The sequence below is a fragment of the Sphaeramia orbicularis genome, chromosome 13, assembly GCF_902148855.1.
Source record: "Sphaeramia orbicularis chromosome 13, fSphaOr1.1, whole genome shotgun sequence".
Classification (NCBI taxonomy): domain Eukaryota; kingdom Metazoa; phylum Chordata; class Actinopteri; order Kurtiformes; family Apogonidae; genus Sphaeramia; species Sphaeramia orbicularis.
The window spans coordinates 45,083,019-45,099,348 of NC_043969.1; the positions used below are offsets into that span (position 1 = coordinate 45,083,019).

Sequence of the window (16,330 nt, forward strand, 5' to 3'; positions counted from 1 at the left end):
GATGAGGAGAATTTCTATTTATTTATTTATTTATTTACAAATTATGTGATTATGAGGACAAAAAATGTAAAATTCTCTTCTTACGAGGATTAAAAAAAAAAACAAAACTCAGATTCTGAGGAGAATTTTATTTATTCATTTATTTTTACAAATTATGTGATTATAAGGACAAAAAAATGTAAAACTCTCTTATTATGAGGACACAAAATTTAAAAAAAAAGATACTCAGATTATTGGGACAAATAAAATAAAAATTCTCTGTTCATGAGGACAAAACATTTTTCCATTCTCTGATTATGAGGACAGAAAAATAAAAATATTCTCTGATTATCAGGACAAAAAATGTTAAATTCTCTGATTGGCCATGGGTCCAGTAAAGTGCATTCTCTAATTGTCCAAAGAGAGCTCATCCTCATGTCACCTGTTCTCCATTCATTCTTCAGCGCCTTTAGATCCACACACTGTTAAAACCAAACAGATCAGGTCAATAATAAGCAAAGACTGAAAGAGTTTCTACTGGATTTGACTGGAATTCAAATCAGCTGTTAAACCCTGGGAACACACTGTCTGTGATAAATGAGAGCCGTTGGATCATTAAAAGGATGATTATGAAACAATCAATGGCACTGACAGAATATAAATGAAGACTGATGCACATGTACTAACATCTGAGTCAACATGACATTAATTATTGAAAATAAAGAGCGTTCGGACTCACTTCAACTCAGATAATGATGCTGTTGTAGAATATATTTAATATTGATACTTCTACATGTGTATAATGACTTTGGATTATACTAATGTACTAGTTTTCTTAACCCTTAAAGTTAAAAAAAAACACCAGTGACCAAAGCATCTACTGATTTAAACTGTTTAATACCTTTTGATCCACTATCTATCAATACATGTAAATAATTGGTGTAAAATACAGTTTGTCATCTTTTCATTGTCATCAGGTATGATCTATTTGGATGTTCAGAGGCTCCGTAGTTACCATGGAAACACCGTCATCTTCTACAACAGTGATTCACCAGTAAAACCCATGGAGTTGGATCAATAACAGTGGATGGAGACACTGGGTTAATGTTTAGTTAATGATAGATTTTACTAAAAAAGTCACTTTTTCTTCAGTTTTCTTTGTTTCTGACACAATAACTATTAAATTTGATCTTACCTTTTATGAAAATCTACATGATCAGTGAATTAAATATAGGAAAATACATGATTTATACTGAAAAATGCTAAATGTGGAGGATAATATAATAAATGGTGATAAATCGCTTAGAAAAGGTTAAACCGAGTGAATGTGGAAACTTCTACAACATTAATTCAACAGTAAAATGATGCTTGATCAGTGACAGTGGATGGAGACACTTGTTTATGTTCAGTTAATATTTTTGCAGGAAAAGTCACTTTTTCTTCAGTTTTCTCTGTTTCTGATATAATAACCCCCATCTTTAATCTGAGCTTTTAATGAACATGTACATGATCAGTGAATTCAGTATGTGAAAATACATGATTTTTTAATTGAAAATACAAAATACAGAAGATAATCTGGTAAATGTTGTACTTCAGAGAGGCTAAATATGGATGACAATTCATCTGATGGTCACCACTAAAATAGTTGTAGGTATCTATCTATCTATCTATCTATCTATCTATCTATCTATCTATCTATCTATCTATCTATCTATCTATCTATCTATCTATCTATCTATCTATCTATCTATCTATCTATCTATCTATCTATCTATCTAGGCTATATTTATTCATATATATTAATTAATTTCTCCAACAAATAAGAATATGAACCTAGAAGATCAAAATAGTCCATTTAATTACAGTGATGATGTTCTTTTTACTCTTCATTATTCCATCCAATAAATCTGGAAACTGTGCTTTTTATTGATTGATTGATTGATTGATTTAAATAAAAGTGCAAACTCGTAGATTATGAGCTTCAAACAAACACAAGATTAATAATAGTAATAATAATAATAATAATAATAATAATAATAATAATAATACATCACACCTATAGTGCTTTTTTTGGACACTCAAAGACGCTTGTAAATGCTCTTAAACTTAGTAAAGACCTTATTTTGAAATGCTTCCTCAGTAAACCAGTCCTATAAATAAATAAATAAATAAATAAAACATCACACCTATAGTGCTTTGTTGGAAACTCAAAGACACTTATAAACGCTCTTAAACTTAGTAAAGACCTTATTTTGAAATGCTTCCTCAGTAAACAATCCTATAAATAAATAAGTGAGTAAGTAAATAAATAAATAAATAAATAAATAAATAACAATAATAATACATCACACCTATAGTGCTTTTTTGGACACTCAAAGATGCTTATAAATACTCTTAAACTTAGTAAAGACCTTATTTTGAAATGCTTCCTCAGTAAACCAGTCCTATAAATAAATAAATAAATGAATGAATAAATAAATAAATAAATAAATAAAACATCACACCTATAGTGCTTTTTTGGACACTCAAAGATGCTTATAAATACTCTTAAACTTTGTAAAGACCTTATTTTGAAATGCTTCCTCAGTAAACAATCCTATAAATAAATAAGTAAGTAAATAAATAAATAAATAACAATAATAATACATCACACCTATAGTGCTTTTTTGGACACTCAAAGATGCTTATAAATACTCTTAAACTTAGTAAAGACCTTATTTTGAAATGCTTCCTCAGTAAACCAGTCCTATAAATAAATAAATGAATGAATGAATGAATAAAGAAATAAAGAAATAAAGAAATAAAACATCACACCTATAGTGCTTTTTTGGACACTCAAAGATGCTTATAAATACTCTTAAACTTCGTAAAGACCTTATTTTGAAATGCTTCCTCAGTAAACAATCCTATAAATAAATAAGTAAGTAAGTAAATAAATAAATAAATAACAATAATAATACATCACACCTATAGTGCTTTTTTGGACACTCAAAGATGCTTATAAATACTCTTAAACTTAGTAAAGCCCTTGTTTTGAAATGCTTCCTCAGTAAACAATCCTATAAATAAATAAATAAATAAATAAATAAATAAATAAATAAATAAATAAATAAATGAACAAACATCACACCTATAGTGCTTTTTTGGACACTCCAAGATGCTTATAAATACTCTTAAACTTAGTAAAGCCCTTGTTTTGAAATGCTTCCTCAGTAAACCAGTCCTATAAATAAATAAATAAATAAATAAATAAATAAATAAATAAATGAACAAACATCACACCTATAGTGCTTTTTTGGACACTCCAAGACGCTTATAAACGCTCTTAAAGACCTTATTGTGAAATGCTTCCTCACTAAACCAGTCCTATAAATATAATAAAAATAAATAAATAAATAAATAAATATATAATCCATCACACCTATAGTGCTTTTTTGGACACTCACAGACACTTCTAAATACTCTTAAACTTCGTAAGGACCTTATTTTGAAATGCTTCCTCACTAAACCAGTCCTATAAATATAATAAAAATAAATAAATAAATAATCCATCACACCTATAGTGCTGTTTTGGACACTCACAGACACTTCTAAATACTCTTAAACTTCGTAAAGACCTTATTTTGAAATGCTTCCTCACTAAACCAGTCCTATCCGTGTATTTCAGCTGTGTTCCACTTCCACGCTGGCTTTGCTGTGTTGAAAATACCAGAGGAAGCGGATTCAGCGCAGGTGGTGTGAACGCAGCCAATCACGTGTCTCCTCTGGGTTGCGTACGGATCCGTGGTTGGCGCGTGTCCTCCGGCCGCCGGGGCTGCGCTCATCAATCACAGCGACGCACGGCACCTGCGCGTGGGGCTCTTCCTCTCGTGGATTTGTATCAAAACAACAGTAAAGCAGTGGACTTTAGTAGTGAAAGCCCTCCTTCTGAGTGGACTTCATCTGAGGGGGGTTCAACCGGATGCGTTTTTTAACGGACAGAAGAAATTCAAAGATTAATAATTAGAGTTTGAATTTAAAAAAAAAAAGTGCATGTGGACTGTGCGCACTGCTGCTGGACTTCATCTGCGGCTTCTTGTCATTTTAGGATGGGAATAAATGACCGCACCTCTTTCCAAAAATAAAGGAATAATTCACTAAAACAAACTCGTGGAGCCTCCGCGCGGATCGATGAACTGATTGACGAGTGTGGAAACTGGATCCGACACCGTGGGCACTGACTGACGGATTTCACTGATCACATCCACGCATCCTCACAGGTAAGAAGAACCCCCATGAATGACCCTCATTAGACTGGGGACTTATTAACAAAGTCTATTGACGTGTTATCCGTGCGCGTGAGTTCACACAAGTGGTCCCCGCGGGGGCCCACACCTGTTGAAGGGACCCCTGAGGACCCACGGATGAGTGGACCGGGTTCGTGTCTACCGCAGTCTGGTTTTTGTGGACTCTGCGCGTGAGTGGGGATGAGGATCCACTGACTGGGTTTATTAATAATAATAATAATAATAATAATAATAATAATAATAATAATAATCGTAATAATAATTCTAATCGTAATAAAAATAATAACAATAATAATTCTAATCGTAATAAAAATAATAACAATAACAATAACAATAATAATAATAATAATAATAATAATCGTAATAATAATAATAATTATCATAATAATAATAATAATACATTTTATTTGTGAGCGCCTTTTAGACACATGCAGTGAAATAAAAAGTGCAGGACTGTGGAAGTGCACTGACAGTTGTTCTATAGTGTGGTCGGTCTTGAACAGGTGGGTTTTGGGTCTGGATCTGAGTCTGGTTTTGGAGTCATTCAGGACTAGACTCTGGTTTTGGGACAAATTTGTGTTTTTAATGATAAACCAGACGTGAACGTGCGGCTGGAGTCGCAGCTGAACGCGCATGTGTGTGTGTGTGTGTATGTGTGTGTGTGTAACTCTGACTGTGGACCACCCGCTGGGATACCCCCCCCCCCCAATCATCATCATCATCACATTCCTCCCCTTTGCTCCAGTGCGTTTTGTTCCACACGGTGGCGCACGCCCTAACGCACAGCGCGCTCTCCCCGGAGACGCGTCCGTGCGCTGCGTCTTCATCCTCCGGTGCGCGCTGACCTGCAGAGCTGTTAACATAAGGCACACTGAGATGTAAAAGGCGTGCGTGTCGTCCCGTCACGCACGCACGCACGCACGCGCACGCACGCACAAACACACACGCTGTCCATGTTGCGTGCGTTCACCTTCTGTGTCACTTGTCTTCCTCGCTACTTTCTCCTCCTGTCCGCTTCTTTTCTTTGCTCCCTAATGTCTACACTCCGTCTCCTTTTTCCACCACCCCCACCCCCCTCCACCCTTCTAAACCACCAACACCACCCCTCCCGTCCTCTTTGAGTTTTTGCGCGTCCAGCCAGAGGCGGGCAGGGCTGTCACTGGGACTCACTAATGAGCCCTCCACTCCTCTGTCTCCCCATGTGGAGGAATGTTTGCACGGTGGAGTGAGTGAGTGAGTGAGTGAGCAAAAAAAAAAAAGAAAGAAAGGGGTAGAGAAAGAGGAAGGAGGGAGGGAGTGTAGTGTGAGAGAGAGGAGCCGTCCGTCGTACCTGCTGCTCTCACTGCTCAGATCTTTACCATCGGGGGGGTTCTGGAGACCGATGCTGCTGCTCTGGGACCAGCCCAAAGCGTGGAGGCAGCCGGGCTCAGAGCTGGTTCAGGGACGGGGACTCTGCCGTGGGATCTGATGGAGGAGGAGGTCACCGAGCCGGATCCTCGGACAAGAATGGAGCCCGCCACGCCGTCGCACTCAGAGGTGAACGGAGACCTGCCCGGCAACCCCTACCTGACGGACGGGACGCCGGACGAGGTGATGGAGAGTCCAGAGAGGGAGCCTGATGTGCTGCAGTATCCAGACCAGTACGGGTAAGAACCAGACTGAGCAGATGGGCTTTTACAGAAAACACCCAGCACTACTACTACTACTACTTCTTCTTCTTCTTGTGTGGGACGCTCAGTGTCAGTTTGGACAGCCTGCTTTGTCTTTATGCACTGACGATGCTCTGATGAATTACCTTCAGACGCAGCCTCAGGTGACGGTAAAGTCGGTTAATCTCAGAGTAAATCGCTCCTGTCGAACGTCCAGCCAAGTGTCATTGAACTGTAGGAATATTCTCCGCCTCCTGCAGAACCGTAGGAGTTTTTAAACACCTGAAGGAAGCAGGAACGTAAAGGAACTAATGATGCTCCGGAGGATTGGGAGGTGATGTTTTTAGGCAGGGTCTGGGATGGATGCAAATGCAGACGACTGCACGAAAAGGTGTTATCTAATGAAAAAACATATCACAATACATCCGTTCGCTTGTTTTTGTTTGTTTTGTTTACATTCGCAGCTAAACCTCGCAGTCTGTCGATCATTTCTTATTCCACTCGACTTCACAGCTGCGCGTTTTGTTGTTGCACAAACATCGATCGTATCGTTCTGATTGTTGTTAACGTTCTGTATCTACATTAGTGAAACATTTTGCTGCTTTTTAAACATTTACCAAAGAGATGAAACATCAACTTTCTCTCAGGTTCAAAAGTCTGTCTTAAACCTTTTATCAGTCTAGTGACTATTTTTGGTCATTTCCGCAAACATTAAAAACAGGGTTCCCGCGGGGTCTTAAAAAGTCTTAAAAGTCTTGAATTTGCAAACCTGCATTTAATATCTTAAAAAAGTCCTTTTAAGGTACTAAAGTTGATATGGTAGGTCTTAAATTATGTTGCTATAAACTTGTTGGCTGTGTTGTGTTTAAATGTATCCGAGATGCAAAGAAAGTACCGTTCGTCCACTCAGTTCCACCAGTTCCAACCCGACGACTTATATTGAAATTTGGAACCAATTCGCTCTAACTTTTCAGAAATGATTACAGAACATTCAGCTCAACACACGTGCAGCCGTTAATCGCCCAAGAAAGATGACTTTGCCAACTTTAGGGGACGACTCGGAAGCAAAAAGTAACTAGAAAAGCACTCGGAGAGCGCAGACCTCCGCCAAAGCAGATCAGTCCGTCCGTCCCCGATCACCACCAAAATTTACTCATTTGTTCCTGTGCCAGTATCGACATTTCCTGAAATTTTCATCCAAATCCATCCATAACTTTTTGAGTTATCTTGCACACAGACAGACAGCCCGACAAACTAACGCCGACAAAAACATAACCTCCTTGGTGGAGGAGGTTAAAGACAATAGCCACGAGGGAAAAACAAAAAACAAAAAAACAAAAACTAATAGATGGTCTGCTTATTTGGTTTGAATCAAATGCGAACTTTATTTTTTTCATCTGAGTCAGATCACATTGTCATTGCATTTGTTGCTGGTGGACCAAAATTTGTAAATAGAAGCACGCATGTGACGAACTGTGCTAGCATTGGACAGAAAAGTCAGGGACGGGGTGGATCGGAGACGGTGGGTGTTTATGAAAACAAATAAGGAGGTCGTATGATACCACTGACCAAACGTCAGACACATTCAGTCTCCTCATCACTCCACAGCTCATGGCTGCTGCTGTTAGCTCTGACTACCCATGCTACTTCCAGCTTTGTTGATTACCCACAATGCCATGCAGCTACGGTGGCTCGTCAAGCACAAAAAGTCACATGGTTCCTTGGTTTGTTTCTGCCCAAAGTTGGTTATATTCACACCTGAAGCGAACCGGCCCAGAGTCTGTTTGGAAACGGACCGAGACCACCTAGGAGAGGTAGTCTGAGTCCGCTTGTTTAGTTTGGATCAGAGTTCGCATATTTGTATTCACACCGAAAAAAAAAAAAAAGTCTGGACTTTGCGAGTAAATTCTCACTACTAGGACAAAGCACCTTGGGGGACCTTGGGGGACCGAGTCTTCGCTGCAGTCACCCCCACCCTATGGAACTCACCCCCACAAAACATCAGGAACTCAGACTCAATTCCAAACTTCAGATCACTCCTCAAAACTCACCTGTTCAAACTCGCATTTTCTTGAGCCCCTTTGTTCTTCTGTTTTGTTCTGTTTGTGAAGCGTCTTTGAGTGTCCAAAAAAGCGCTATGTAAAGTGTGATGTATTATTTTATTAGTATTAAGTAGGTCTGAATACACCCTTAAATGTAACTTGCAGAACCCTGTAGGAACCCTGTAAACATGGGGCTAGTCCTGCGCCTCAGTGAGGTCCAGAAACATGTTGGTTTTTATAAAACTATACAGTGATTCAGAGAGAATTTATAGAAGTTTGGAAGCTGTAAATAGTGAATATGAGTCATTTTCTTTGTCAGTTTATGACTTTTATAACAGTTGTTTTATTGCATGTGTTTACTTTTTAGCAAGTGCTGCTCAGATGTTTTATGGCAAGAGGAGGGAGTCTGTTGTCACGGCAACCGATGAGGTGTTAGATGACGATGTCCAATAACACACTAAGACTGAAATTTAGAATTTCGGAGTATTTCAATGAGTGTCCTATAAAGGGTTAACCATGAGAGAAATGATGATTTTGACGTATTTGTTGTTTGGATCGATATCGTGTTGAGACGCTGTGTAGACTCTGGAAACACTTTTAATTAATGGTTTCCATGGACAGATTTTGTGGCAGACACTTAATTTCTGTTGTAATCCATAATATCTTCAGGTGTTGAAGATGTCTGCGTGCTGTAAGCGGATAAAAAGTCCATGTTTTCCTGGATTTTATGCACATGCTGGTGTCAGAGCTCTGCTTATTGGATTAAATGTGATACAGTTAATTAATCTATTTGACGATCGATTGGTTTGATTTGATGTTTTTACCAAAAAAAAAAAAATGGCAACACATTCTTACCTTTGGTGTCTTTTCTCCTCAGTGACAGTCAAATCAATATGTAAAATTCAAGGCTAAATGAGTCAATCAGTCTAGAAGATAATGCACGGAGGAATCGACAATGGAATCAATAACGTTCAGCCCCTTTAGAATTGTTTGGTTTGTTGTCTATCTTGTGTCAGTCGAAGACTTCAGATCTGTTCTCATGTTTCCCCAGATTCCCGTCAGTCCACAGGTTCAACACTAACGAACAGGTCTGGGCTTATCGAAGCTCTTTGGTATTAATGCGTCCTTTGTTCTTTTGCTGCAGAAGTTTTGTCGTTACAGCGTCAGAGCAGAAGTGTGTTTACTCAGATTGGACTGAGTCATCACATTCACTACACGGACAAAACACATTCACTCCTACTTCCTCATCAGACTGAATCTAAACTTTGAAGTCCTGCACAAATCATCTTGTCTTTTTGACTTTAACCCTTTAACCCCTGACGTGTCTGTGGTGAGCATTCCGATTTCATGATTTATTTTAAATGTTCATAAAAATTGAACCTTGTACTCAATAGGAAAGAATTTGAAAATGTGGTGATAGAATAGACCTTGTTCTTTCCATAGACATCTGAGCATGCTCAGTGTACCCCCCCCCCCCCCCCCCCCCCCCCCCCCGCTGCCTCAGGAATGGGGGCCAAAACACAGAGCAGCGAATGAGAAAGAACGACCCACTTATATAAATAGACGGTTATTGGCTTTGTTTTTGTTTTTTGTTTTTTTTAAACACCGTTTTCCTTGTGTTTGTTGTTTTTATTGTTTGCAATGTTTTCATGATTTTAATCCCGCCCCCCAAAAGGGAGGCAAGGGGTACTGTTTTTGGTTTGATTTGTTTGTTAACACTGTAGCAGCAAAACTATTGGTTGAATTCAGACCAAATTGGGTTTATAGATTACCTGTGACCCACAACAGATCTGATTACATTTTGGGAAAAGTAGGTCAAAGTTCAATTTTTTACTGAATTTTTAAAAATCTTTTTTTCCTCCCATTTACTTAGAATGGGTGAAATTTCAAATGCCTATAAAAACATCAATTTTGTTTCAATTTACTTCAAACTTGGCACATATATAGAGGCAACTGATATACTGACATCAGCACATGCATAAAGGGTGGGGAAGCAAAATTTACAATATTTTGAGGCAGGGATTGAAAGACAGTGTATGACCAATTAGTTTATTGAAAGTCATGAGAATTTATTTGCCACAAGAAAATGGACATAATAGAAAATGTTTTTATTCTATGTGTCCTCCTCCTTTCTCAATAACTGCCTTCACATGCTTCCTGAAACTTGCGCAAGTGTTCCTCAAAAATTGGGGTGACAACTTCTCCCATTCTTCTTTAATAGTATCTTCCAGACTTTCTCGTAATAGTTTTGCTCATAGTCATTCTCTTCTTTCCATTATAAACAGTCTTTATGGACACTCCAACTATTTTTGAAATCTCCTTTGGTGTGACGAGTGCATTCAGCAAATCACACACTCTTTGACGTTTGCTTTCCTGATTACTCATATGGACAAAAGTTTCTGAAAAGGTATGGATAATAGTGTTAGGTATGATTATGACATCAATATATGTTTGGTTTCAAAACAACTGACGTAGTGCCTGCTGAGAAAAAACAACTAAATGTTCATTGTAAATTTTGCTTCCCCACCCTGTAGACATGATGACATCAGCTGGATCGATGTCAAAATAAGCTTCAATACATGCAAGGGGTGGGGTTTGTTGGGTCTGGAACCACTTTTTAGCTTACCTGCCGACAGCTATTGTTGTCATGTGTCGTTGTCGTCTGTCGTCCGTTACAGAATTTTCAATCGTCTTCTTCTCCAAAACTACAATTCCCATTGACTTCAAACTTGGTATACGGCTTCTTTATGATGATGTCAACAAAAGTTAGTAAAACTATTTGGATCTGGATCTGATTCTGGATTTGGTGCGACTTTGAAAAATTTCCCCATTATAAGAGATAGGAAGTGGATGGATGTAATAACTCAGTAAATATAAATGATATCCAGTGTAAATTTCTACAGTCCAGCCCTGATGGGGAGGTGACCAAAACATAATGTCCACATGCTGATCAGGATCTTCTTCTGGATCCGGGAACTGACGGAAAATTTAACATGGGCTCTTATGGGGAAAAAATTTCCATCGTCGTCTTCTCAAAAACTCCAGTTCTGATTGACTTCAGACTTGGTATACAGCTTCTGTATGATGATGTCAACACAAGGTATTGAAATTATTTGGATCCGGATCTGATTCTGGATTTGGTGCCACTTTGAAACATTTTCCCATTATAAGAGATAGGAAGTGGGTTGATCCAATAAATCAATAAGTATCAATGATATCAAGTTGGAATTGGAATATTTCACAGATCTGATTGGAATATGACCAAAACATGGGCTATTTCTGTAACAGAATAAATACACAGAACTGGGTGAGAATAAATGGCATCTGGATACATTTCCCAAAGCTTTTAATTTGGCTGGTAAGCTGCAGGACCATTGGACCTATTTTTAAAAATTTTTTTTTTTTTTACTGTGTTTTTACCGAGTTTAGATTGTATAACTGCTTTTTGGAGTTCAACCAGGTTTAGACTGATTTAGAACAGCCCCAAAACAAAATCTACAGGGCCAAAATTCAAATACGTGTTGCTTATTTTATTTATTTGTACTTCATTTTAGTTCATTTTTTGCACATTTTTTCATGTTATTTATTATTTTGTAAATATCTTACTCGTTTATGTTCATTTGATTGCTTATTTAATTTAATTTTTTCATAAATTTTGTTCAGTTAGTGGCTTATATTGTTCATGTTACTTAATATTTTGTTACTTATTAATTTTTTTTTCATCAAAAACTACTGGGCCCAAATTCAAATCCTTCGCAGTTCATGTTCAATATCCTAAATCTCTTTTTGATGTACATTCCGAGTGCTTTATTTAGTTAAAAAAAAAAAAAAAAACTGTCAAATTTGAATTTCTCTATTTGTCTTTTTCTCTTATTCCACCTGTTTTGACCCTAAAACACACAGTAAAACAAAAACCACTGAAGAAAAGGAACACAAACACATACTCACTGAAACAGATGCAAATTCACAGCAGCATGCTTACCTGAAATAATGTGTCAGGGGTTAAAGAGTTAAATTAATACAAAGCCTGGGCTGATAGAAACGACATAGAAATGACTTAAAGCTGTAATCACTGCACGGAATCTCTGTGTTTCATTAAACAAGACGCTTTCTTCCCAACTCTTCTCATTACAAACCCGTCACCAGTTATCGATCAATTAAATCAGATGTTTAGTGTTGTGTAAATTGCGACCGAAAGCTTCTATTTTCAGTGCATATTCAAGTAATCAGTCGACTAACTGATCCAGCCTTGTCTTAATACTTATTATTTTGTTACTTATTCATTTTTTAAAATCATTTTGGCTGCTTTTGTTTATTTTGTTACTTACTTTACTCTTTTTTTTTTTTTTTTTTTTTTTTTTGATCGTGTAACTGTGTTTTGGAGTTCAACCAGGTGCCAAAAAGCGGCTGAACTGATTTAGAAGAAAGAACCCAAAACAAAAACTACTGGGCCCAAATTCAAATCTTTGTTTTTCAGTGTGTTCCAGTTCACAGTTCATGTTCAACATCCAAAATCTCTTACTGATGTACATTCTGAGTGCCTTATTTATTTATTTTTTTAATAAACATGTATTTATTATTTTTCATTCATGCAAAACTTTAAACATCATGAACATCTTGAACATGGCAGAGAAAAAATAAATATATAAATAAATAAATGAATAAATGAAAATAAATATATGTACAGGAGGTCCTTGGGTTACGAACGAGTTCCGTTCCTACGCTGGCGACATAACCCGAATTTCCGCGTAAGTCGGAATTAACCCTTTAATACCCCCTAAATCTTGAAATAAATATCCAAATACACGTATTAGGCTTTACCGATGTTCGTCGGCGTCTCACCTTTCTCCGACCTTTTGATGAAATCCAGCTTCGTTTCCATCGTAATGGCTTTCCTCTTGGCTGGACCAGCATCGCTAGAAGATCCTGCTTTCTTTTTTGGGGCCATGATGTGAAAAAAGAGGGTGAAAAAGGCGAGGATACCAAGAAAATTACGGAGCACAAACACAGACACTCTACACTATGGGGCTGGAGACAAACTGGCGGACGAGACTCAGGCGTCATAAAGTCGAAACAGCGTAGGTCAAGTACCGCGTAACCCGAGGACCTCCTGTATAAATAAAGCAAAACAAATACATAAAATGAAAATAAATAAAATAAATCTCAAAAAGATGTGACAAACATTAATCTGACAGCATTATACAGAAACAGCTGATTAAATAACATAATAAATAAAACTTAGGTATAGAGTTGAAATAATACTATACATGTACATTCCTACATCAAACAAAATGTCCCAATTTGTCACTTACTCACTACCCCTTCATTATCACCACTCTTAATTAAATCCAAAAGCATCTTCCAAATGTTATAGAATTCCGAAGTTCTCTTTTTAACCGTATATGTTAGTTTCTCAACAGCCAAACTTGAGGTTAAATTATTTAACCAGAAGTCAAAAGAGGGGCGACCAATATTTTTCCAACACAAAGCGATACACCGCTTAGCTTGTAATAAACATAAATCAACCATTTTTCTTTCTTTAGCAGATAAAGAGCAGTTTAGAGGATACTGAGTGCCTTATTTAGTAAAAACCTGTCAAATTTAAATTCCTCTCTTTGTCTTTTTCGGTTATTTCACCTGTTTTGACCCTAAAACACACAGTAAAACAAAAACCACGGAAGAAAACGAACACAAACACATGCTCGCTGAAACAGACGACAATTCACAGCAGTACTTTTACCTGGAATAATGTCTCAGGGGTTAAACTACGCCTTCCATGTCCATGTGGTCACAAGTTGCAATAAAAACATCAATATTTGGCACCAGTTTGTCGATTAAGAAGACGAATCACAGGCCGGAGTAACAGTATATTCCTGTACTGATATTCTGTGTCACCTCTATTAGAGACCTCACATAAGTTTCTAAACACTCCTGGATGTGGTGATTTTGTGGTGTTGGGGGGACGGTGGTATATGTGTGTGTGTGTGTTTTGGTACAGAATGTCCTGCTTTAGACGCCGTCACTGCTGTTTTGCTGATGTGAGACTTCGCCACCTGGCCTCCTTGTCACGCATGAGTGACACTGGTCTTTTCATGTTCAGGACCGGGACCGTGATGGTTCTGAGGTCGTCTGATGATGATTAATGACTTCTATTGTTGTTGGCTTCATCAGAAGCCGAATGGAGTCTAAGAAGGAGGCAAAGTCTGGAGAAGTCAGATGCAGAAGTGTTAATTAAACGGCAACAAATGAGAACTAACCGGCTAATGATGCTCTGTACTTCCTGTGTACAGGGTGGGGAAGCAAAATTTACAATATTTTGAGGCAGGGATTAAAAGACAGTGTATGACCAATTAGTTTATTGAAAGTCATGAGAATTTATTTGCCACAAGAAAATGTACATAATAGAAAATGTTTTTATTCTATGTGTCCTCCTTCTTTCTCAATAACTGCCTTCACACGCTTCCTGAAACTTGCGCAAGTGTTCCTCAAATATTCGGGTGACAACTTCTCCCATTCTTCTTTAATAGTATCTTTAAGAAAGTGGACATTGCTGTGTGATGTTCTATTGGTAGCATGTTCTAAAACGCCCCAAATAGCAGAATCCAGAGGGTTTAGATCTGGGCTAGAAGGCGGCCATAAACATGATTCCCAAAAATTGCTAAAGTTGGATTTGTTGCTGTTGTCAACAAGTGTTTTGGTGTTCTTGTGTAAGATTTTAACTTCAAATCATATTTTACTGCATTTCTAACGCTCTTGTTGTCTACCTCAAGCTCAATTGCCATTTTTCTCATGGATTTGGTTGGATCCTTTAGGATTTTGGATTTGAGAGCTTTAATAAAAGCTTTGGTATGTTTTTTTGTTGCTTCCTCCACTTCCAGACTTGCTCGTAATAGTTTTGCTCATAGTCATTCTCTTCTTTCCATTATAAACAGTCTTTATGGACACTCCAACTATTTTTGAAATCTCCTTTGGTGTGACGAGTGCATTCAGCAAATCACACACTCTTTGACGTTTGCTTTCCTGATTACTCATATGGGCAAAAGTTTCTGAAAAGGTATGGATAATAGTGTTAGGTATGATTATGACATCAATATATGTTTGGTTTCAAAACAACTGACGTAGTGCCTGCTGAGAAAAAAACAACTAAATGTTCATTGTAAATTTTGCTTCCCCACCCTGTATATTCTTGGTAGTTGTTCTAGGTTCAACTGAAGTTCAGTCGTTCTTAAATCGTTCTTTGTGGTAGTTCTTCTAGGTTCAACTGGACTGGTTTTGCTCTTTTCAAAAGAGCAAAACCAGTCCAGTTGAACTTAGAAGAATTACCAAGAAGAACGCTAACCTGGGCAAATGAGAACCTGCACAGACTTCCTTTATATACCGTACTTTCCGGGCTGTAAGCCGCACCTGACTATAAGCCGCAGGTGTCCACGTTGTGACATGAGATATTTACACAGAAAGATGGTAAACAGAAAGAGTATTTAAATATTTATTCCCATACCTTAACTGCTTTTTTCCAAACAGTGCCTGTAACACGGCAGTAAAACGGCAGGAACACGACTGGTTAAAAAACCCAGAAAAGTCATTGATCCCTATCTTCATCTTCATCTTCTGCTCATTGAAACCACTGCAGTCGTCTTCTTCAGTGTTGGAGTTGAACAGCCTCAGAAAGGCTCCGTCACACTCAGTGGCGATTTCTCATAGACTGCAGTGGAAGCCCGGCTTCCCCTAAAATTATGAAAATTAAATGGTTAAATATGTTTGGTTGTGCTGACATTTTATTGACTACAAATGTGTTAGAACACGTTCATCTCAAAGATGAGTTTGTTCAGAATCAGTTTTATCACAAACCAACGGACGCGATGTCGTTCACTTCTCCTCCATTCCCATGTCTCTGTTTTCTCCTCCATCTCTGCTCAGTGCATTTGTCCGTAGACTGTGTCCGTCTCTGGGCTTCAATGGGACTGAGTGGAACAGTTTTTTTCATTGCCTCAAAACTGGACGGTAATTGGATAAATGCCACGATGTTGTCCCGCCCCCAGACATCGGGCGTCTCTGGGGGTGAATGGAGCTGTGGGCGGAGCTCGGCCGGGCTGGACGCCAGAATCCCATGTGCTGATTGGAGGATCAGTTGAAAGACTGAAACCCGTTTGATTGACAGCTGTTTTCAGATCTACTCCTTCACTGACACAGTTCAGTTTAATACCGTCGCACATTCTGCTGTGAAAGAGAGAGAGAGAAACCACTACGAAATTACTCGTTCATTTCTTGCACTGTAAATAAAACACACTCATTGGACTTCCTTGTTTCAGTTTAACATAATTTCAGCATTGTCTTGTTTCAGTTACATAATTTAATCATTTCTTGTTCGAGTTTA

At 37.9% G+C, this 16,330-nt stretch overlaps 1 protein-coding gene across 1 annotated transcript in view; it reads left to right on the forward strand.

Moving 5' to 3' along the window:
- The first annotated feature begins 5,565 nt into the window (after nucleotides 1-5,565).
- The window catches only part of LOC115430956 (calcium-binding protein 8), a 222,416-nt gene continuing 211,651 nt past the window's right edge, over nucleotides 5,566-16,330 (forward strand). Inside the window, exon 1 of the mRNA XM_030151161.1 lies at nucleotides 5,566-5,911. Within this exon, the coding sequence (XP_030007021.1) occupies nucleotides 5,733-5,911 (179 nt within the window). The 5' untranslated portion in view covers nucleotides 5,566-5,732. The remainder of the gene's footprint in view (nucleotides 5,912-16,330) is intronic.